This window comes from Rana temporaria, chromosome 10 (genome assembly GCF_905171775.1).
Source record: "Rana temporaria chromosome 10, aRanTem1.1, whole genome shotgun sequence".
Classification (NCBI taxonomy): domain Eukaryota; kingdom Metazoa; phylum Chordata; class Amphibia; order Anura; family Ranidae; genus Rana; species Rana temporaria.
The window spans coordinates 23,242,499-23,265,846 of NC_053498.1; the positions used below are offsets into that span (position 1 = coordinate 23,242,499).

At 46.4% G+C, this 23,348-nt stretch overlaps 1 protein-coding gene across 1 annotated transcript; it reads left to right on the plus strand.

Annotated features, from left to right (window-relative positions):
• Nucleotides 1-1,003: 1,003 nt before the first annotated feature.
• LOC120915811 (probable G-protein coupled receptor 33) lies at nucleotides 1,004-20,585 on the plus strand. The gene is made up of 2 exons (XM_040326610.1): nucleotides 1,004-1,181; nucleotides 19,636-20,585. The coding sequence occupies exons 1-2, from the start codon at nucleotides 1,004-1,006 to the stop codon at nucleotides 20,583-20,585; spliced, it is 1,128 nt and encodes a 375-aa protein (XP_040182544.1).
• The last annotated feature ends 2,763 nt before the right edge of the window (nucleotides 20,586-23,348 follow it).

Below are 23,348 nucleotides of genomic sequence, written 5' to 3' on the forward strand. Positions count from 1 at the left end.
CATTAACACCCTGATTTTTTTTAAATGACGGTGTATCTAAACCAAAAATGTAATTTATTGTAGATTACTAGTACTTCCTCCTGGTATGGATAATTATGTAGCGCTATGTATGAGCCCAATGGCAATACACTGTATATACCTAATAAGGTGTAACCATATAGTGTGACACAAAGGATGTAATGGAAATAATTGCCCAACATCAAAATGTGAAATTCAAATCATTGAAGTGAGCAATATAAACAAAAATGTGATATAGTGTCTGTAACGGTCACCACCGTTTACGATATTCCCATTCCATCGCCCCACGACAGCTTATCCGACAGTCCGACAGACATGAGACACGATCCATCTCATTTCCCAGAATAAACGAGACATACGCTCTGTTCTCTGGTTTCAAAATGTATGAATGTATGAATGAACTCTCCACCCACACATCACACAATGGGGCTTCAATACACCTTCAGATGGGCTAATTACTAAACATTATCCAGACAGCATGGCTCCGCCAAGCTGTTCTCACCTACTTCATAATACACATTCCTTAAGTCAGACAGCTGACCTTTAGACTGCTAACTCACAACACATATCTATCATCAATAGCTTCTTTACACAATGAAAGGTCTTAGGAGCAGACGTACTAAGTTAGCATCTCAACAACCTAGGTTAAGCATTGAAGTAGACACTCTTATTGACCGGTTGGGGGTCAGCATGAAATCAAACTGTAATATGTCCAGATCTCATGTAATTTGTAATTATTATTTCTCAGTCACCCTATGCCCAAAAGGGGCACAGGGTGACCCTAGACCCAAGAGTCATTATTGACGCTGGCACAGGAGTACCCCCTATCCTTCAAAAGTCTTTGGGTGTCACAGGTCATTCCGTTACAGTGTCCATGAAAAATAATGAAACGATGAAGATGTCATGAGATGATAAGGAACTTCCCAACGAAAATCTTCAAATAAAGGGGAAATACATATGCGCTTACCGCAACTGTTGGACCCAAATGTCATCCGACAGTGGATCAATCAAGCTTGGGATGTCCCACAAAGATTTCACCGGAAATCCAGAAGAAAATGGAGTCTACCTCATAGGCAATGAGATGTCATCGGCCCAGGAAGGGGCAGGAAGACCAGATGTTTGTCGACCACCGACTACTCCAATGCTGAAGATCCTAATAAACAGTGAGTATGGCAATCATAAAAGATCCTCCAAACATTCAAACACGATCTGGTTCAGGACCAGGGCTGCTGATAAGGAGGTACAGCCAGCCCTCCTTTACTTGGCCCGGGCCCCATCAGTCCAAATGTGGGGCTGATGAGCACCTGCTGCTGCCCCCTCATTTGGTATTTTGTTGGGGGGAGGGCTGTTAGGTAAGCAGTATAGGGCCCAGTAATTTCTAAAAGCAGCCCTGACTAGGACATTGCATTTCTGGCAGGATCAACAGGTATTGGCTAAAAATGTTCTTAGCTTAAAAAAAAAAAGGCAGCCAGTACATCTAAGCATATTTTGTTCTTGAGATTAGTTATCCTTTAACCACTTGACCTTTTTTTTTTTTTTTACGGGTTGGCAGTGCCTGAAGAGGTGGTGCTGATATCAGTGACCACAGAAGAGGAAGTGCTGGGAAAGTGTGAGCTGTGTCACCCTATCTTCAGGTATAGGCATAGCTCCCAACTAGGGTGACCACATTTCCAAACTACCATTCAGGGACACCCTCCTTCCCAAAAATCAGCTTGTGTTGTAACGAGTCACAGCACAGTGATTGGACACAAGAGGCGGGATTAAGGATTTCTCCAATCACAAGCAGGGGGCGGGGATTGTGCTCCTTCAGGCATTCCTGGGCCAGGGCAAGTACTGTAGTGATGTGGCAGCCTTTTTTTGGGGGCATCAGATTGGCCCGGGGGGGGGGGGGGGGTCTGTGTCAGTTTCATTACGGGACACTGTATTGTCCTGGAATAAAGGTGCCCGGGACAGACCTGCAAAATGCGGGACTGTCCTGGGCAATCCGGAACACGTGGTCTCCCTACATTCAACTGTCCCTGATTTGGAACAAAGTCCCTCTGTTCCTCTTTCCTCCTCATCTGTCCCTCATTTTGGTCTGATCTATATAGTTATACTGTATATAAAATGTACTTTTTATCCTTCAAAAAAAAAGTGTTCCAACTGCTAAACCTTTCATTAATTTTCTAAATTGCTGCATTTTAAAATTTCAAATGCTAATATAAAGGAATAGTAGTGGTAAAAAAACAAACAAAAAAACACTTGTGGGTTTAACTAATATTTTTTGGGGATATGTCTCCTTTAAAGGGGGCGTGTCCTATGCCTGCATACTTTTGATAATAGGCGTCCCTTGTTCCCATCTCAAAAAGTTGGGAGGTATGGTATAGGGCAGTGATGGCGAACCTTTGAGCCCGAGTGCCCAAATCGCAACACAAGACCAATTCATTTCTTTCAAAGTGCCAACACAGAATTAAACCTACCAGCGGCTCTGTACAGAGAATGGGACTGATCATCCCTCTGAATGAGTCCCAAGGGACCAAAAATGTACGATTCTGCCAGATTCGCTCAAAATGCACTGTGCAACATACACCGACCATTACACTCACCTACCTGACCATTACACTCACCTACCTGACCATTACACTCACCTACCTGACCATTACATTCACCTACCTGACCATTACACTCACCTACCTGACCATTACACTCACCTACCTGACCATTACACTCACCTACCTGACCATTACACTCACCTACCTGACCATTACATTAACTTACCTGACCATTACACTCACCTACCTGACCATTACACTCACCTACCTGACCATTACACTCACCTACCTGACCATTACACTCACCTACCTGACCATTACACTCACCTACCTGACCATTACACTCACCTACCTGACCATTACACTCACCTACCTGACCATTACACTCACCTATCTGACCATTACACTCACCTACCTGACCATTACACTCACCTATCTGACCATTACACTCACCTACCTGACCATTACACTCACCTACCTGACCATTACACTCACCTACCTGACCATTACACTCACCTACCTGACTATTACACTCACTTACCTGACCATTACACTCACCTACCTGACCATTACACTCACCTACCTGACCATTACACTCACCTACCTGACCATTACACTCACTTACCTGACCATTACACTCACCTACCTGACCATTACACTCACCTACCTGACCATTACACTCACTTACCTGACCATTACACTCACCTACCTGACCATTACACTCACCTACCTGACCATTACACTCACTTACCTGACCATTACACTCACCTACCTGACCATTACACTCGCCTACCTGACCATTACACTCACCTACCTGACCATTACACTCACTTACCTGACCATTACACTCACCTACCTGACCATTACACTCACCTACCTGACCATTACACTCACTTACCTGACCATTACACTCACCTACCTGACCATTACACTCACCTACCTGACCATTACACTCACCTACCTGACCATTACACTCACCTACCTGACCATTACACTCACCTACCTGACCATTACACTCACTTACCTGACCATTACACTCACCTACCTGACCATTACACTCACTTACCTGACCATTACACTCACCTACCTGACCATTACACTCGCCTACCTGACCATTACACTCACCTACCTGACCATTACACTCACTTACCTGACCATTACACTCACCTACCTGACCATTACATTCACCTACCTGACCATTACACTCACTTACCTGACCATTACACTCACCTACCTGACCATTACACTCACCTACCTGACTATTACACTCACTTACCTGACCATTACACTCACCTACCTGACCATTACACTCACCTACCTGACCATTACATTCACCTACCTGACCATTACACTCACCTACCTGACCATTACACTCACCTACCTGACCATTACACTCACTTACCTGACCATTACACTCACCTACCTGACCATTACACTCACTTACCTGACCATTACACTCACCTACCTGACCATTACACTCGCCTACCTGACCATTACACTCACCTACCTGACCATTACACTCACTTACCTGACCATTACACTCACCTACCTGACCATTACATTCACCTACCTGACCATTACACTCACTTACCTGACCATTACACTCACCTACCTGACCATTACACTCACCTACCTGACTATTACACTCACTTACCTGACCATTACACTCACCTACCTGACCATTACACTCACCTACCTGACCATTACATTCACCTACCTGACCATTACACTCACCTACCTGACCATTACACTCACCTACCTGACCATTACATTCACCTACCTGACCATTACACTCACCTACCTGACCATTACATTCACCTACCTGACCATTACACTCGCCTACCTGACCATTACATTCGCCTACCTGACCATTACACTCGCCTACCTGACCATTACACTCACCTACCTGACCATTACACTCACTTACCTGACCATTACACTCACCTACCTGACCATTACACTCACCTACCTGACTATTACACTCACTTACCTGACCATTACACTCACTTACCTGACCATTACACTCACCTACCTGACCATTACACTCGCCTACCTGACCATTACACTCACCTACCTGACCATTACACTCACCTACCTGACCATTACACTCGCCTACCTGACCATTACATTCACCTACCTGACCATTACACTCACTTACCTGACCATTACACTCGCCTACCTGACCATTACACTCACTTACCTGACCATTACACTCGCCTACCTGACCATTACACTCGCCTACATGACCATTACATTCACCTACCTGACCATTACACTCACCTACCTGACCATTACACTCACTTACCTGACCATTACACTCACCTACCTGACCATTACACTCACTTACCTGACCATTACACTCACCTACCTGACCATTACACTCACCTACCTGACCATTACACTCACCTACCTGACCATTACACTCACTTACCTGACCATTACACTCACCTACCTGACCATTACACTCACCTACCTGACTATTACACTCACTTACCTGACCATTACACTCACCTACCTGACCATTACACTCACCTACCTGACCATTACACTCACCTACCTGACCATTACACTCACTTACCTGACCATTACACTCACCTACCTGACCATTACACTCACCTACCTGACCATTACACTCACTTACCTGACCATTACACTCACCTACCTGACCATTACACTCACCTACCTGACCATTACACTCACCTACCTGACCATTACACTCACCTACCTGACCATTACACTCACCTACCTGACCATTACACTCACTTACCTGACCATTACACTCACCTACCTGACCATTACACTCACTTACCTGACCATTACACTCACCTACCTGACCATTACACTCGCCTACCTGACCATTACACTCACCTACCTGACCATTACACTCACTTACCTGACCATTACACTCACCTACCTGACCATTACATTCACCTACCTGACTATTACACTCACTTACCTGACCATTACACTCACCTACCTGACCATTACATTCACCTACCTGACCATTACACTCACTTACCTGACCATTACACTCACCTACCTGACCATTACACTCACCTACCTGACTATTACACTCACTTACCTGACCATTACACTCACCTACCTGACCATTACACTCACCTACCTGACCATTACACTCACCTACCTGACCATTACACTCACCTACCTGACCATTACACTCACCTACCTGACCATTACACTCACCTACCTGACCATTACACTCACCTACCTGACCATTACACTCACCTACCTGACCATTACACTCACCTACCTGACCATTACACTCACCTACCTGACTATTACACTCACTTACCTGACCATTACACTCGCCTACCTGACCATTACACTCACCTACCTGACCATTACACTCGCCTACCTGACCATTACACTCGCCTACCTGACCATTACACTCGCCTACCTGACCATTACACTCACCTACCTGACCATTACACTCACTTACCTGACCATTACACTCACCTACCTGACCATTACACTCACTTACCTGACCATTACACTCACCTACCTGACCATTACACTCACCTACCTGACCATTACATTAACTTACCTGACCCTTACACTCACCTACCTGACCATTACACTCACCTACCTGACCATTACACTCACCTACCTGACCATTACACTCACCTACCTGACCATTACACTCACCTACCTGACCATTACACTCACCTACCTGACCATTACACTCACCTACCTGACCATTACACTCACCTACCTGACCATTACACTCACCTACCTGACCATTACACTCACCTACCTGACTATTACACTCACTTACCTGACCATTACACTCGCCTACCTGACCATTACACTCACCTACCTGACCATTACACTCGCCTACCTGACCATTACACTCGCCTACCTGACCATTACACTCGCCTACCTGACCATTACACTCACCTACCTGACCATTACATTCACCTACCTGACCATTACACTCACCTACCTGACCATTACACTCACCTACCTGACTATTACACTCACTTACCTGACCATTACACTCGCCTACCTGACCATTACACTCACCTACCTGACCATTACACTCGCCTACCTGACCATTACACTCACTTACCTGACCATTACACTCACCTACCTGACCATTACATTCACCTACCTGACCATTACACTCGCCTACCTGACCATTACACTCGCCTACCTGACCATTACACTCACCTACCTGACCATTACACTCACCTACCTGACCATTACACTCGCCTACCTGACCATTACACTCACCTACCTGACCATTACACTCACCTACCTGACCATTACACTCACCTACCTGACCATTACACTCACCTACCTGACCATTACATTCACCTACCTGACCATTACACTCGCCTACCTGACCATTACACTCACTTACCTGACCATTACACTCACTTACCTGACCATTACATTCACCTACCTGACCATTACACTCACCTACCTGACCATTACACTCACCTACCTGACCATTACACTCACCTACCTGACCATTACATTCACCTACCTGACCATTACACTCGCCTACCTGACCATTACACTCACCTACCTGACCATTACATTCACCTACCTGACTATTACACTCACCTACCTGACCATTACACTCACCTACCTGACCATTACACTCGCCTACCTGACCATTACACTCGCCTACATGACCATTACATTCACCTACCTGACCATTACATTCACCTACCTGACCATTACACTCACCTACCTGACCATTACACTCACTTACCTGACCATTACACTCACCTACCTGACCATTACACTCACTTACCTGACCATTACACTCACCTACCTGACCATTACACTCACTTACCTGACCATTACATTCACCTACCTGACCATTACACTCACCTACCTGACAATTACACTCGCCTACCTGACCATTACACTCACTTACCTGACCATTACACTCACCTACCTGACCATTACACTCGCCTACCTGACCATTACACTCGCCTACATGACCATTACATTCACCTACCTGACCATTACATTCACCTACCTGACCATTACACTCACCTACCTGACCATTACACTCACTTACCTGACCATTACACTCGCCTACCTGACCATTACACTCACCTACCTGACAATTACACTCGCCTACCTGACCATTACACTCACTTACCTGACCATTACACTCGCCTACCTGACCATTACACTCACTTACCTGACCATTACACTCACCTACCTGACCATTACACTCGCCTACCTGACCATTACACTCACCTACCTGACCATTACACTCACCTACCTGACCATTACACTCACCTACCTGACCATTACATTCACCTACCTGACCATTACATTCACCTACCTGACCATTACACTCGCCTACCTGACCATTACACTCACCTACCTGACCATTACACTCGCCTACCTGACCATTACACTCACCTACCTGACCATTGCACTCACCTACTTGACCATTACATTCACCTACCTGACCATTACATTCACCTACCTGACCATTACATTCACTTACCTGACCATTACACTCACCTACCTGACCATTACACTCACCTACCTGACCATTACATTCACCTACCTGACCATTACACTCACTTACCTGACCATTACACTCACCTACCTGACCATTACACTCACCTACCTGACCATTACATTCACCTACCTGACCATTACACTCACCTACCTGACCATTACATTCACCTACCTGACCATTACACTCACCTACCTGACCATTACATTCACCTACCTGACACATGCACTCACCTACCTGACACATGCACTCACCTACCTGACACATGCAATGACACCAATAATGAGGCACAATGTTTTCCAATTACACCAATAATGAGGCACAATAACACCAATAATGAGGCACAATGTTCCCTAATGACACCAATAATGAAGCACAATGACACCAATGATGACAACAATGATGGGGCACAATGTTCCCTAATGACACTAATAATGAAGCACAATGACACCAATGATGACAACAATGATGGGGCACAATGTTCCCTAATGACACTAATAATGAAGCACAATGACACCAATGATGACACACAATGTTTCCCAATGACACCAATAATGAGGCTGAATAACACCAATGATGGGGCACAATGTTTCCCAATGACCTTGCTCCAGCAGCTCATTCCCGCCCGCAAGTCTCCTCTGATTCCAGCCGCGTGTGCTCCCAGTCACGTCACCGCTGATTTGTTTGATGGTGGATGCGGTGTGGATGAGACAGCTTCTTTCATTGGATCAGCGTGCGCACGCACGCACGTCACCCGCGGGAGTTTCTTTGTCACTCCCACTCGGACACGTGATCAATAGCCCTAGAGAACTGTGGGAGTTGTAGTTTGCGGTGCGGTGGGGACGAATGGATTTGAGAGTGTGCTTTTCAATTTTTCATGGCGTGTGGCGTGCCCACAGAGAGAGCTCGGCGTGCCACGGGTTCGCCATCACTGGTATAGGGGCTGCGAGTCCCTGCCTCTAATGGGCCTTTGGTGCAAAATTACAACAAGGTGACACAGCTGGGTTTGTACAAGGTGACACAGAGCTGTATATAGGAGAAGTTGTCCCTGAAGTTTGTTTGAAGTCAAGTGGGCATCCCAAAATTTCCAATCCTTATCCAAATTCATATCCCCCAATAAAACAAACATAATAAAGTCACGGACTGTTCTCTGACTCTGAGTACCTGTGGAAATTCGGTGTGCCTGGCTGTGCAGGTTGGGATGCCCATTCTTCCTGGGGCTCTTTAGGGGGTGCGCTACATGAAGGAATGAAGGCAAGGCTTGCTAAGATGAGGACTGTCTTGATAACATTATGAGGTCCAGGCCCGTCGCTACAGGACAGGCAAAACAAACAATTGCTTGGGGCCCCCTAACTGGCCTGGGGCCCCCAACTTCCCCTTCCCAGGCTGTAGCGTGGCCGAGCTCCTCTTCCTTCCTCCTGGAGTCCTACCGGGTACCGCACGTGGTACAGGAGATTCAGTTTCCTGTTCCCGGCCGGACTGACAGGAAGTGCACACTGAGTGCTCACTTCCTTTCAGTCCAGCCAGGAACACAGGAAACTGAATCTCCTGTACCGCGCGGTACCCGGCCCAGCCCGGGCACTATCTGATTGGGAACTGGGGACCCATAATGATAGAACACCTGACTGACAGGAGGAAGAGGAGCCCGGCCACTCTACAGCGACAGCCTACAGGGAAGAAGGAGAGGTGAGAATAGAAAAACATAGGGACTAGGGAGGGGGGGGGAGTAAGAACATGGGTGTAAAAATTAGTGTAGCGCTAACGTATTTCCATAAGCTCCCCACCCGCAAACCCCGACAGCCAACGGCCAGGGTTCTCGGGAAGAGGCCCTTGTCCCCCATCAACATGGGGACACGGTGCTTTGCGGTGAGGGGGCCGCAGGGCACACCCCTGCCCCAAAGCACCCATCCGACCATGTTGAGGGCATGTGGCCTGGTACAGTTCAGGAGGGGGGGGGCGCTCGCTCGTCCCCACCCCCTTTTCTGACCGACCGGGCTGCATGCTCGGATAAGAGTCTGGTATGAATTTTGGGGGAACCCCTACGCTGTTTTTTTTTTGGCATAGGGGTTCCCCTTAAAATCCATAGCAGACCCAAGGGCCTAGTATGCTCCTGTAGGGGGAACCCATGCCGTTTTTTAATTTAAAATTTGGCGTGGAGTTCCCCCTCAAGATTCAGAATCCGCAGCTAAAAGCACCATTCTATCCGTCCGTGTGAAAGGGGCCGTAGGTGCCAATATTATTTTCAACAGGTTCTTTATCCCCAGGAACTGACTGTACCCAATCATATCAATGAATCAGCACAAGTACATGTGAGACTGAGGTTCTGATTAGGTTTTAAGATACTACCAACTGCCGGAGCTGATATGTGTGATCACATTATACGTGACGCTGTAGACCAGATTGCTTTAGATGCCAAACACTGGAATCCCAACTCCGGCCAAAATGTTTTTATTACTTTAAAGTGGATGTAAACCCAAAAATGTGTATTTATTTTTTTGATGTCACAATGTAGAGTATACGATTTCCTATCATCTGTGCCCAGTCTTGCCACACAGAGTTAATCCAGCTCTGAGCAATCCTCTTTTATTGTTCAGTGAAAATTAACTACTAGCTGACCAGCCACCGTCATTATACGGCGGCAGGTCGGCTCTCCTGGGCAAGAGCCCGTAGCTATACGTCCGCTTTTCGAGCGGCCACTAGGGGCGCGTGCGCGCCACCGGAGGCGCGCGTGGCCCCCCGCCGGAGGCGCGCGCGTGCCCCCCGCTCGCCCTTGACTCCCATGCGTGTGCCCGGCTGGCTCGATCGCCGCCGGGCACCCGCGATTGCTCGTTACAGAGCGGGGACCGGGAGCTGTGTGTATAAACACACAGCTCTCGGTCCTGTCAGCGGGGGAAATGCTGATCTTCTGTTCATACAATGTATGAACAGAGGATCAGTGTTTCCCCTAGTGAGGCCACCCCCCCCCCCACAGTAAGAACACACCCAGGGAACATACTTAACCCCTTCCCCGCCCCCTAGTGTTAACCCCTTCACTGCCAGTGGCATTTTTATAGTAATCCAATGCATTTTTATAGCACTGATCGCTATAAAAATGCCAATGGTCCCAAAAATGTGTCAAAAGTGTCCGAAGTGTCCGCCATAATGTCGCAGTACCGTTAAAAAATCGCTGATCGCCGCCATTACTAGTAAAAAAAATATATTAATAAAAATGCCATAAAAATACCCCCTATTTTGTAAACGCTATAACTTTTGCGCAAACCAATCAATAAACGCTTATTGCGATTTTTTTTAATGAGAAATATGTAGAAGAATACGTATCGGCCTAAACTGAGGAAAAAAACATTTTTTTTATATATTTTTGGGGGATATTTATTACAGCAAAAAGTAAAAAATATTCATTTTTTTCAAAATTGTCGTTCTATTTTTGTTTATAGCAGAAAAAAATAAAAACCGCAGAGGTGATCAAATACCACCAAAAGAAAGCTCTATTTGTGTGAAAAAAAGGACGCCAATTTTGTTTGGGAGCCACGTCGCACGACCGCGCAATTGTCTGTTAAAGCGACGCAGTCCCGAATCGCAAAAAGTACTCTGGTCTTTGGGCAGCAATATGGTCCGGGGGGTAAGTGGTTAACAGACTTCCAGATAAAAACTTGTCTAAACAAAAAGTCCTTTCCTCTCTCCTTTTTTTTTCAGTGACAGGTTATTTACATTTCTAGCTTGGACATGTTTATCATATGTTATGTTATGTTTATCATAATATGAGGTGATCCACAGTATAAAAAGTGAGAAATCCACCCCTCCCCCACATAACACATCCTGGTAATATACAATGAACTGTGAATCACCTCATATTATGATAAACATAACATAACATATGATAAACATGTCCAAGCTCCAGATATGTAAATAACCTGTCACTCAAAGCAAGGAGAGAGGAAAGCCATCTTGCCCTCACTCGTATCCCCACACAGCAGGCTGAAGCACCCTATTGCCTCCGCCGCTACCGACGGCTCCGGTAAGCGGCGGAGGGCGCGGGAGAGCGGCGGGAGGGGGGGCCGAATCCGCAGCAGAGACCACCGTTATCTTTTACAGGACCGCTCACACTAAAGATGGATATCTTGGTTGTGGCAGCAGCTGCTGCCGTTACCGAGATATCCATCTTTAAACTGCCGCCGTATATAGTGGTAAGGCGGTCGGGAAGTGGTTAACCACTTCCATACCAGGCACTTACGCAGCTTCCCGCCCAAGCCAATTTTCATCTTTCAGCGCTATCGCACTTTGAATGGCAATTGCGCGGTCATGCTACACTGTACCCAAACAAAATTGGCGTCCTTTTTTCCCCCACAAATAGAGCTTTCTTTTGGTGGTATTTGATCACCTCTGCAATTTTTTTTTTTTGCGCAACAACTAAAAAAAGGCTGAAAATTTTGAAAAAAAATTAAGTTTTTATTTTTTTCTGTTAATTTTTTTGTAAATACGTTTTTCTCTTTCAATTACGGGCACTGATATGGCGGCACTGATGGGCACCGATGAGATGGCACTGATGGACATCGATGAGGTAGTACTGATGGGCACAGATGAGGTGGCACTGATTGGCGGCGCTGGTATGCGGCACTGATGGGCACTCATAGGCGGCACTGATGGGCACACATAGGCGGCACTGATGGGCACACATAGGCGGCACTGATGGGCACACATAGTCGGCACTGATGGGCACTCATGGGCGGCACTGGGCACTCATAGGCGGCACAGATGGGCACTCATGGGCGGCACTTATGGGTGGCACTGATGGATACTTATGGGTGGCACAGATGGGCACTGATAGGTGGGCACTGGGCATGGATGGGCACTGTGGGGTGGCACTGATGGACACTGGGGTGGCACTGATGGACACTGTGGGGCAGCACTGATTTACCCAGGTTGCCAGTCAGTGCCCATTTGCCCAGTGATTGGCATCTTTTTTTTTTTTTAATGCTTTTTTTTTTAGACTTTTTTTTTCCCATGCTTTTTTTTTTTTGTTTGCCTTTCCCTGGTGGTCCAGTGTGGCGATCCGAGGGGGGGCTGCGCTGATAAACAATCAGCGCGAACCCCCCCTGTCAGGAGATCCGCCGATCGGCTCTCCTCTACTCGCGTCTGTCAGACGCGAGTGAGGAAGAGCCATCAACGGCTCTTCCTGTTTACATCGTGATCAGCCGTGATTGGACACGGCTGATCACGTGGTAAAGAGTCTCCGCCGGAGGCTCTTTACCGAGATCGGAGATGCAGGGTGTCAGACTGACACCCCGCATCACCGATCGCCGCGATGCGCGCCCCCACGGTCGCGCGCGGCATGAAATCCTGCAGGACGTCCATGGACGTCCTGTCAGGATTTCAGAACCACTTCCCGGACGTAAATCGGCCATAGGCCGGGCGGGAAGTGGTTAAAAACAAAATGGAAGGATGAGGTAAGTGAAGGAGGACTGCACTAAGGTAAAAGAAGCTATTTAGGGAAAAAACATTTTTTTACCTTTACAACCCCTTTAAGTAAAAGCATAAAAACCAAAAGCACCAAGAAAAAAAGAAGCCACTCTGACAAGAAACATACAAAAGAGGAAGTTCGCAATGAGCATTTTTTTTCCCGCGATCTGTCGGTTAGAAGGTGTGACGCGGGAGAGGTTCGCTTTCTGCAAGAAGATTCTGTGAACAGAATACGGAGACGGCGTTGGCTTGTAGAGATGCTCCATGAAACAGGTAACTCTTTTGGCTTTAAAAATCTGAAATTTAAAAGGGAAATGTTAGGAATCATCATACCTGTGTGAAAAGCCTCATATAGAAGCTGACACTCTCAGATTTCCTGAGCAGCTTTTCAGTTCCAGAGCAGTGCTGCCTCCAGTTATGCCAATTAGTTTTTAGCGTTTCTGCCCCCTAAATGGAGATATGCTGCTTGGATGGCAGAAGGTGCCGGCTTCCATCCAAAGCCTCGTACACACGATCGCATTTTCCGACGGGAATTGTGTGATGACAGGTTGTTGTCGGATATTCCGACCGTTTGTACTAGGGTTGTCCCGATACCACTTTTTTAGGACTGAGTACAAGTACCGATACTTTTTTTCAAGTACTCCCCGATACCGAATACCGATACTTTTTTTTTAAATGTGTCCCCAAATGCAGCCATGTCCCCCACAGATGCAGCCATGTCCCCCCCCATATGCAGCCATGTCCCCCCCATATCCATCCATGTCCCCCCTATATCCAGCCATGTCCCCCCATATCCATCCATGTCCCCCCATATCCAGCCATGTCCCCCCATATCCAGCCATGTCCCCCCATATGCAGCAATGTCCCCCCATATCTAGCCATGTCCCCCCATATCCAGCCATGTCCCCCCATATCTAGCCATGTCCCCCCATATGCAGCCATTTCCCCCCATATGCAGCCATGACCCCCCATATGCAGCCATGTCCCCCCATATCTAACCATGTCCCCCCATATCTAGCCATGTCCCCCCATATGCAGCCATTTCCCCCCATATGCAGCCATGTCCCCCCCATATGCAGCAATGTCCCCCCATATCTAGCCATGTCCCCCCATATCTAGCCATGTCCCCCCATATCTAGCCATGTCCCCCCATATGCAGCCATTTCCCCCCATATGCAGCCATGTCCCCCCATATGCAGCCATGTCCCCCCATATGCAGCCATGTCCCCCCCCATATGCAGCCATGTCCCCCCCATATCCAGCCATGTCTCCCCCCATATGCAGCCATGTCCCCCCCCATATCCAGCCATGTCCCCCCCATATTTGCAGCCATGTCCCCCTTACCTACATGCTGCCGCGCCGCCGCTTGGTTAATACGGGCGAGGAACATTACAGCTTTCATTTGAATAGCTGTAGTGTTTTGCGCCGCGCTGCGTATAGACACTCCCCCTTGCTCGGCATTGGACAGTTCACCCGAGCAAGGGGGAGTGTCTATACGCGGTGCGGCGGGAAACACTACAGCTATTCAAATGAAAGCTGTAATGTTCCCCGCCCGTATTAACCAAGCGACGGCGGCAGCGGGGATGCGGCGTAGTGGCGGCGGCGGGGGGGGGGGGGATTTTGGCGAGTATCGGATGAGGCATCGGGGGTACAAGTACTCCCGCAAATACTCGGAATCGGTCCCGATACCGATACTAGTATCGGTATCGGGACAACCCTACAAACGCTCCATCGGACAATTGTTGTCGGATTTTCCACCAACAAATGTTGGATAGCATGCTTTAAAATTTTCCGACAACAAATGTGTGTTGTCGATTTATCTGATCGTGTGTACACAAGTCTGTCGGACAAGTACAAACACGCATGCTCGGAAGCAATGCTCATCATAACACATTAGCAGAAGTTGCCCAAAGGGTGGCGCTAAAGAGCTGAAAAAACACGTAGTTTTGTGTATGTTGGCCGACGATTCTATGTCGTTTGTATGTAATACAAGTTCCTCGCCAAGCTTTTTTGGTTGTGCTGTGATTGGGTTGATTTGTGCCATGATTGTTGCGCGATTTGTCGCTCGACAACCGTGGCAAAATCGCCCTGCGCTTAGGTGCCATTAAGAAATAATGGCATCACAAATGCATTCCGCCGTGATTTCGGATTCGCGTGCAGAATCACGCCGATTCCGCCTGCGATCCAGATCGCTCACATGTGAAAAGAGCCTACACCACCTTTAACCACTTCCCGCCCGGCCTATAGCAGAATGACGGCCGGGCGGTGGTTCAGTTATCCTGACTGGGTGTCATATAAAATCCAGCCAGATAACAGCCGCCGCGCACCCCTGGCGGCACGCATTGCGGTGATCGGTGGTGCGCTATGTCAGTCTGACACACCGCTACACCGATCTCCTCTGACGGAGGCTCTTTACCGAGTGATCAGCCGTGTCCAATCACAGCTGATCACGATGTAAACAGAAAGAGCCGTTGATCAACTTTTCCTCACTTTTTTCCCCTGACAGATGTGAGTAGAGGAGAGCCGATCAGCGGCACTCCTGACAGGGGGAGTCTGTGATGATTGTTTATCAGTGCCCCCGCAGGTGCCCACACTGGACCACCAGGGAAGCCCCTAACATGTGGATGGCCAGGTACGTCCCCCATGGCCATCCACATATGCCAATATATGCCAATCAGTGCCCACAAATGGGCACTGACAGGCACCATTATGGAACAATTGAAATCAATGATGCCCAGCAATGCCACCCATCAGTGTCATCAGTGCCACCCATCAGTGTCCATCAGTGCCACCTATCTGTGCCCAGCTGTCCTGAGTTACGTTGCTGTGGCTTATAGTGCTTGTTTCCCATTTTAAAATAAAGCTACGTTGGTTTGGAGTGTGGCTGTCCAAGATATCCCTTTTTTCTAATTCCCATCTGTGCCCACCTATCAGTGACCATCAGTGTCCATCCGTGCCACCTATCAGTGCCCTCCTTAAGTACTCATCAGTGCCACCCATAAGTACCCATCAGTGCCACATATGAGTGCCCATCAGTGTCGCCTATGAGTGCTCATCAGTGCCGCATACCAGTGCCACCTATCAGTGCCCTTCAGTGCTGCCTATAAGTGCCCATCATCAGAGCTCATCAGGGCCACCTCATCAGTACCACCTTATTGGTGCCACCTCATCTGTGCCCATCGGTGACGCCTTATCATTGCCTGTCAGTGCAGCCATATCAGTGCCCGTCATTGAAGAAGAAAACATACTTATTTACAAAAACATTTAACAGAAACAAAGAAAACAAACTTGCTAGTACCGGGTTGGACCTTGTTTTGCCTTCAGAACTGCCTTCATTCTTGATTTCGCACCCCCTCTCCATTTCATCCAACCTCCCTCCCTCTCTCTCCCTCTCTCTCACCAGCTCTCTCTTTTACTCACCCCCTCTCTCTGAAAGACAAAACCACTGCTACTAATCTCATCCCCCCATACACTATCTCTCCCCCCCCCCCAGCACTGCCTTCGATCCCACCCAGCACTGTCACTGATCCCATCAACCCCCCAGCACTTCCACTGATCACACCCTTCAATCTCCCCCCCTGCCACTGATACCATTCCACCAAAAAATTGAACATGCCCACACTAAAGTTTACCCTTCACGCCCTTTTAGTTAGCTGCCCCAGTAGATAAAAAAATAATAATAGATAAATACATAAATGGACATAATACTTATCTGAATCCATGTTCAGGTGACATGTCAGGTCCTGAGCCTTCTTTCTTCTGGACTGCAGATTGAGAGGAGTGGGGGTCTCCTTCTTTGTGTAGACACGTCCTACTGGATCCATTGGCAGGATCCTAACAGAACCCTGAAGACTCCAACGGCATAATGATGATGTCACCAAAATTGGTTGGAGCAATCCTGGATTGCAATGGTTGACCATTGGTGTTCTCTAGCAAAAGAGATACTGTGGAGGGCCATGTAATGGTGGACTCTTTAAAGGAGAAGTACAGCCAAAGCTCACTTTCAGGGGAACCATTGACAACGTCACATATGACGAAACGCGCCTGGAGGAGGTTATGTACTGACGATCCTCTGTACAAGCAAAGGCCTTGGCTGGGCTATAGCTACATGCCTGGTTTGCTTGCTATCTGGTAAGCGTGTTTTCTATTAGGTGGCGGTGCACTTTTGTGAATCAATCACTGTGGTGTCTACTACTGGATGAATTCATCTTACCTTTGGAATATGATTAGAACATAACTAAAATATTAACCAAATCTGAATATACGAAAAGAATTCCGAAAACAAATCATTTTATCATAACTGTAAGGGGTTAGCTCGGTAGCGGGGTGTGTGACCCCCTGGATGGGTTCACCACACACTGAATTTATACAGACAGGCAGTCGAAGACGGTTGAAAACAAAGATTTTGGTTTATTCTTCCATCTTGCTGAAAACAAGTGCAAGCATCCAAACAGCATAAACAAAATCAAACATAAAATAAACCCTGGCCACTTGAGACGTCTACCTTCACCACACAGGAACCTGTCTAGGAGTCTGGCACAGCCTACTGCTGGGTAGACACTGCTGATCATACAGCAGAAAAGCAATAGTCTTTTCATTTTTATCACACAGAAAAATCAATCCTCTCCTCACCTTCTCAGAAGACTTTCAGTACACTGCTCTCCTTACTCACAAAGCCTCAGGATGCAGCAAAGCAGTGGTAATCCTCTGGATTACTTATAGAGGCCTTTATTGCCTCATTCTGAACAGCTGAAGTCTTCCAACGCCCTTAGACCATTTCTGGCTATTTCTGCAGCCGACGCCTAATAACAATTGGTGTATTGTCTAAACAAGGCAGAAATGTATGTCCCATCTGTGACAACACCCATAGATTTACCTGACTTCCTGTCACATAACGTATATGACGAAAGTATTAATGTAACGAATGAATCCGAAATGAAACAAAACTCATTTTTCCATCCTGCACATCTCTAGTCTTTAACCCCTTAACGCCCGCCGCACGACTATTTACGTCCGCAAAATGGCATGGACAGGCAGATGGGCGTATATATACGTCCCTGCCTTCTAGCGGGTGGGGGGGCCGATCGGGACCCCCTCCCCTGCGTGCAACGGGCGGATTCCCTCGGGGAGCGATCCGGGATGACGGCGCGGCTATTCGTTTATAGCCGCTCCGTCGCGATCACTCCCCGGAGCTGAAGAACGGGGAGAGCCGTATGTAAACACGGCTTCCCCGTGCTTCACTGTGGCGGCTGCATCGATCGAGTGATCCTTTTTATAAGGGAGACTCGATCGATGACGTCAGTCATACAGCCACACCCCCCTACAGTTGTAAACACACACTAGGTGAACCCTAACTCCTACAGCGCCCCCTGTGGTTAACTCCCAAACTGCAACTGTCATTTTCACAATAAACAATGCAATTTAAATGCATTTTTTGCTGTGAAAATGACAATGGTCCCAAAAATGTGTCAAAATTGTCCAAAGTGTCCGCCATAATGTCGCAGTCACGAAAAAAAACGCTGATCGCCGCCAATAGTAGTAAAAAAAAAAATAATTAATAAAAATGCAATAAAACTATCCCCTATTTTGTAAACGCTATAAATTTTTTGCAAACCAATCGATAAACGCTTATTGCGATTTTTTTTACCAAAAATATGTAGAAGAATACGTATCGGCCTAAACTGAGGAAATTTTTTTTTTTTATATATGTTTTTGGGGGATATTTATTATAGCAAAAAGTAAAAAATATTGCATTTTTTTCAAAATTGTCGCTCTATTTTTGTTTATAGCGCAAAAAATAAAAACCACAAAGGTGATCAAATACCACCAAAAGAAAGCTCTATTTGTGGGGAAAAAAGGACACCAATTTTGTTTGGGAGCCACGTCGCACGACCGCGCAATTGTCTGTTAAAGCAACGCAGTGCCGAATCGCAAAACCCGGCCTGGGCATTTAGCTGCCTAAAGGTCCGGGGCTTAAGTGGTTAATTTGTGAATGGGTGGAAGGGGGTTGGATTGGATTAGGATGGGGAAGGAGTTCTGAATTTACCAAGAGATTAAGTTACCCATTTTAGCCTTTACATTAAATTTACCCTCTCTATCACATTTTCTTTTATGCAGATGATCCCATAACAGACCTGAATATGAACGTATCTGCTGGACCATCTTACTCGGAAGTCACGGCCCCAAATTTAGTATCAGCCTTAATCTTGATCCTCACATCTCTGTTTGGACTTATTATGAATTCCCTTTACATCTGGGTGCTCAGGTTCAGGATGGTGCAGTGCGTCAACACCACTTGGTTCCTCCACCTCATCATCACCAATCTTATTTTTACCTTGGACATGCCCATTATAGCAGCCTATGTTCTGAGAAATCCTCACTGGACCTTAGGATCCTTCATGTGTAAGATGAACAATGCCTTGATAGAAATGTGTGCACATGCAGCCGTCTTCTTTCTCATGGCCATAAGCATTGAACGTTTTCTCTCGGTGTTTCACCCAGCCTGGCACCGAAAACACGTAACACCATACCGCGCTTATACGGTTTGCCTGGCACTTTGGGGGTTGGCGGCCCTATGCAGCTCTCCATATCTCATACTTTGTAATGTAGCACAAGACCAGAACATCACGGTTTGCTGTGCGGAGTTCACCATCTCTAGGGATGAAGGTCAACTACAGAAGCTTGAACAATCAACCCAGTGGGTTCTGTACTTCTTCCACCTATTGATGAGTTTTCTCCTTCCATTCTCTGTTATGGTCCTTTGCTATTGCCGCATAGCCTTCAAACTTAAACTGAAGCAGATGCCCAAGTCTAACAAGCCGTATAAGTTGATAAGCATTGTCATAGCCTCGTTCTTCATCTGCTGGATGCCCTACCATATACGGAATGGAATGATCCTGGAGAAAGGAAGATTCCGAGAGGAAATCCTACAGACTTTGATCATGCTCACAACATGTTTTACCTGTATTAACTGTTGTCTCACACCAGTGCTTTACCTATTCATTGTCGACAGCTTCAGCAAGGAATTCAAGAAATCTGTACAGAGTTGCATTTGCTTAGTGAAATAGTGCTCCCCCTGCTTCCTTCCAGAGAAGCCTGGAGCAAGACGCAGGCTTAGGCGCAGGGCTGACATGACAGGGTAGCATGGCAAAAATCAGCAGTTATAGGGGCTAATTTTGGGGGAGTGTAACTGACCAGGGTAGTGGGTGGCCCAAGTAAGTTTATGCTCGGGGTAGGAGGGGCCTGGGTCCGGTGGTCAGTCGCAGGTCAACGGAGGAAGACTGAGATCCCTTCCTCCCGCCCTAATTTTTTTGGAATATATATGTCGGTTATTGGGGTAAGGGTGTAGCGGTTGGGGATCTTTGGAAGCCTTCAAAATTAAGATCAATATGGCATAAGTAGGGGAACCATCATGGTATGGGACCCTCGGTTGATGCCAGTTAACCGAGGTTTAACTGGCATTGGGAGATGGGTATCAGCGTTGGAAGGTACAGAGTGGTATTGTCCTCGAGTCGCCGTGCTGCGACTGGGGACTTGGGTGGCCACGCTTATACAAAGAAAATTTGGTCAGTGCCTTCAATGATACTCAACATGGTTACGATGTATCTGTGTGAGTATTGTTTGTAAATAAATGTTATGGTTAAATGTTAATAAAATGGCCGGTTCGGCCAATTTACTCCAAAATGGGTCATCTGGTTATTTAAGAGGGGATGTAGGGTGTATGGTATTATCAGCCCTCAAATTTTCGACTTGCCAACTCGCACTCTGCAAGTGAAATTTGAGGGCTGGCGAGGGTGGGCTGCCTAGGAGCGGGGGGGGGGGGGGCACTGCTGGCAGGCAGGTTTAGTATGGGAGTCGTTCTCCCAGCGATCCCGGAGGGAAAGAGAGGGGAGGAACATCACAGTTTTCATTTCAATTGCCGTGTGTTCCCCGCACTCGTTGTCACATACAGCCCCCCCCCTCCTTGTCCAGGGACTGAATGTAAAGAAGTTCTTTAATGAGAAAATTAAGATTAATATTGCCTGTAAATGTTTATGAATATTTTAGCCTAAACAACTGAAAATGTGTTATTATATGTCATTCAAAGCACAAACATGGGATCAGAATAAAGTTTTAAGAGAAAATTATTGATTACGATTGTGTAAAGAACTGTGTAAAATTCAGATAATGGTAAACAACATGGTATTTAGTATTTAACAGAAAATCCTACAGATTTGGTTGCAAGAATTAATAATAAATTGAGGATTGAGCAATTTTTACAAAATATTCTAAACTGGGATTTGGTTGTTAAATTAAGGTGGTAGATTGTTCTAATTTACTTTAGGTTCCCCAGGGAAAATATTAAAATATGAAAGTTTTATGTTCAATCTAGGAAAAAATTATAAAAATTGTAAAAAGCAAAACAAAAAACAAACGAGTGTTAAAAGTTTTTGTAATGTGATGTTTTCTGCGGAAAGTAGGGACTTTGGTTGGTTGGAGTGATTTTCTCGGGGGAGCGCGGGTCGGTTCATGTGCAGGGACTGGTCTGGGTTTCACGGGATTGTTCCGCTAAGCGATCTTTTGTCTCTGCTGTAGTCAGGAAATGTCATATTATAATGTAATGTACATGATTTTTGGCAGATGTACAAACCAAATATGTTCAAAAATTAAAAAAAAAAGGTTAAAAAATAGAAAAACTATAAGATTTGATTGTTACAGTGTGTGGGAAGATCTGTTCTAAGCAGTGACGAACAGATGTTTTCCTTTAGAGGTCATTAAGGAGATGCTCTCTCTTAGCAGAAGGAATTGGGTTATACAGCCTGACACGCTGTGGTAAATTACCCTTCTGTGAGTCTGTTGAAACTGTAATGGTTTTAAAACATTTTTGAGCCTAAATGACTTTCTTGAGAGTTCATTGAAATTTTTGAAGACAAAAATATCTGTCTGAGTGAATATTAAGTGAACTATAAAAGCTTATTATAGGATAAGTCTTTCTTTAATAAGAAGAGGTAAGTTGTACACAATCATTTGAAGATCAAAAAGAAAGCCCTTATTAATTTAGTAGTTTTGTTTAATATAGAGATCTCTCTTTCTTTCTCTCTCTCTCTTTTCTTCTTTCTTTCTCTCTCTTTCTCTCTCCTTCTCTCGTATTTTAAAACATGAGGTGTCAATTTGCATGGCTTTGACTGAGCTTTGTCTAGTGACAACTGGATGTTAAAAAGAAAGGTCGGTTAAAATAGTGTATAGATACTATATGGACAGATGATGCAGTGTGAAAAAATGTCACTTCTCAGGCTTAGAGTTGACGGATGTATTTATTGGGAAGGAATATTGTGCTTTTATAAATGGATTAATGTATGAGCACGGTGGAACTTTCTGTATGTTCGTCTACACTGAAGACTGAACCAAAGGCTGCTATGTTTGTTTAAACAGTCATGACTGGAGCATATGTGGCTCAGTTGATCATACTGGGGCAGATTCAGGTAGATCAGCGGATCTTTAGATCCGCTGGATCTAAGTTTTTTACGTTCCGCCGGTGCAATTTAGCGAGGCTAGTGCATGATTCAGCAAGCACTTACCTCGCAAACTGCACCGTTGGATCGTAACTCCCCCCGGCGGAATGCAAATTCCGCGGCTAGGGGGAGTGTACAATTTAAATCAGGCGCGTTCCCGCGCCGATTTAACTGCGCATGCGCCGCCGCGAAAAAGTCCAGTGCGCATGCTCCAAATGACGTCGCTAGGACGTCATTGTTTGCGGCGGGTACGTCGATTGCGGCCATCGGGATTCCTGATCGCGTTACGCAAACGACGTAAAAAAATTAAAACTCGGCGCGGGAACGTCGGCCATACTT

Bases quoted from the DNA above. Each gene is read 5' to 3' on its own strand.
- LOC120915811 (XM_040326610.1), top strand. From the start codon at position 1,004: ATGTCATCCGACAGTGGATCAATCAAGCTTGGGATGTCCCACAAAGAT. The intron at 1,182-19,635 runs GTGAGTATGGCA...TCTTTTATGCAG, and splicing joins GCTGAAGATCCTAATAAACA to ATGATCCCATAACAGACCTG.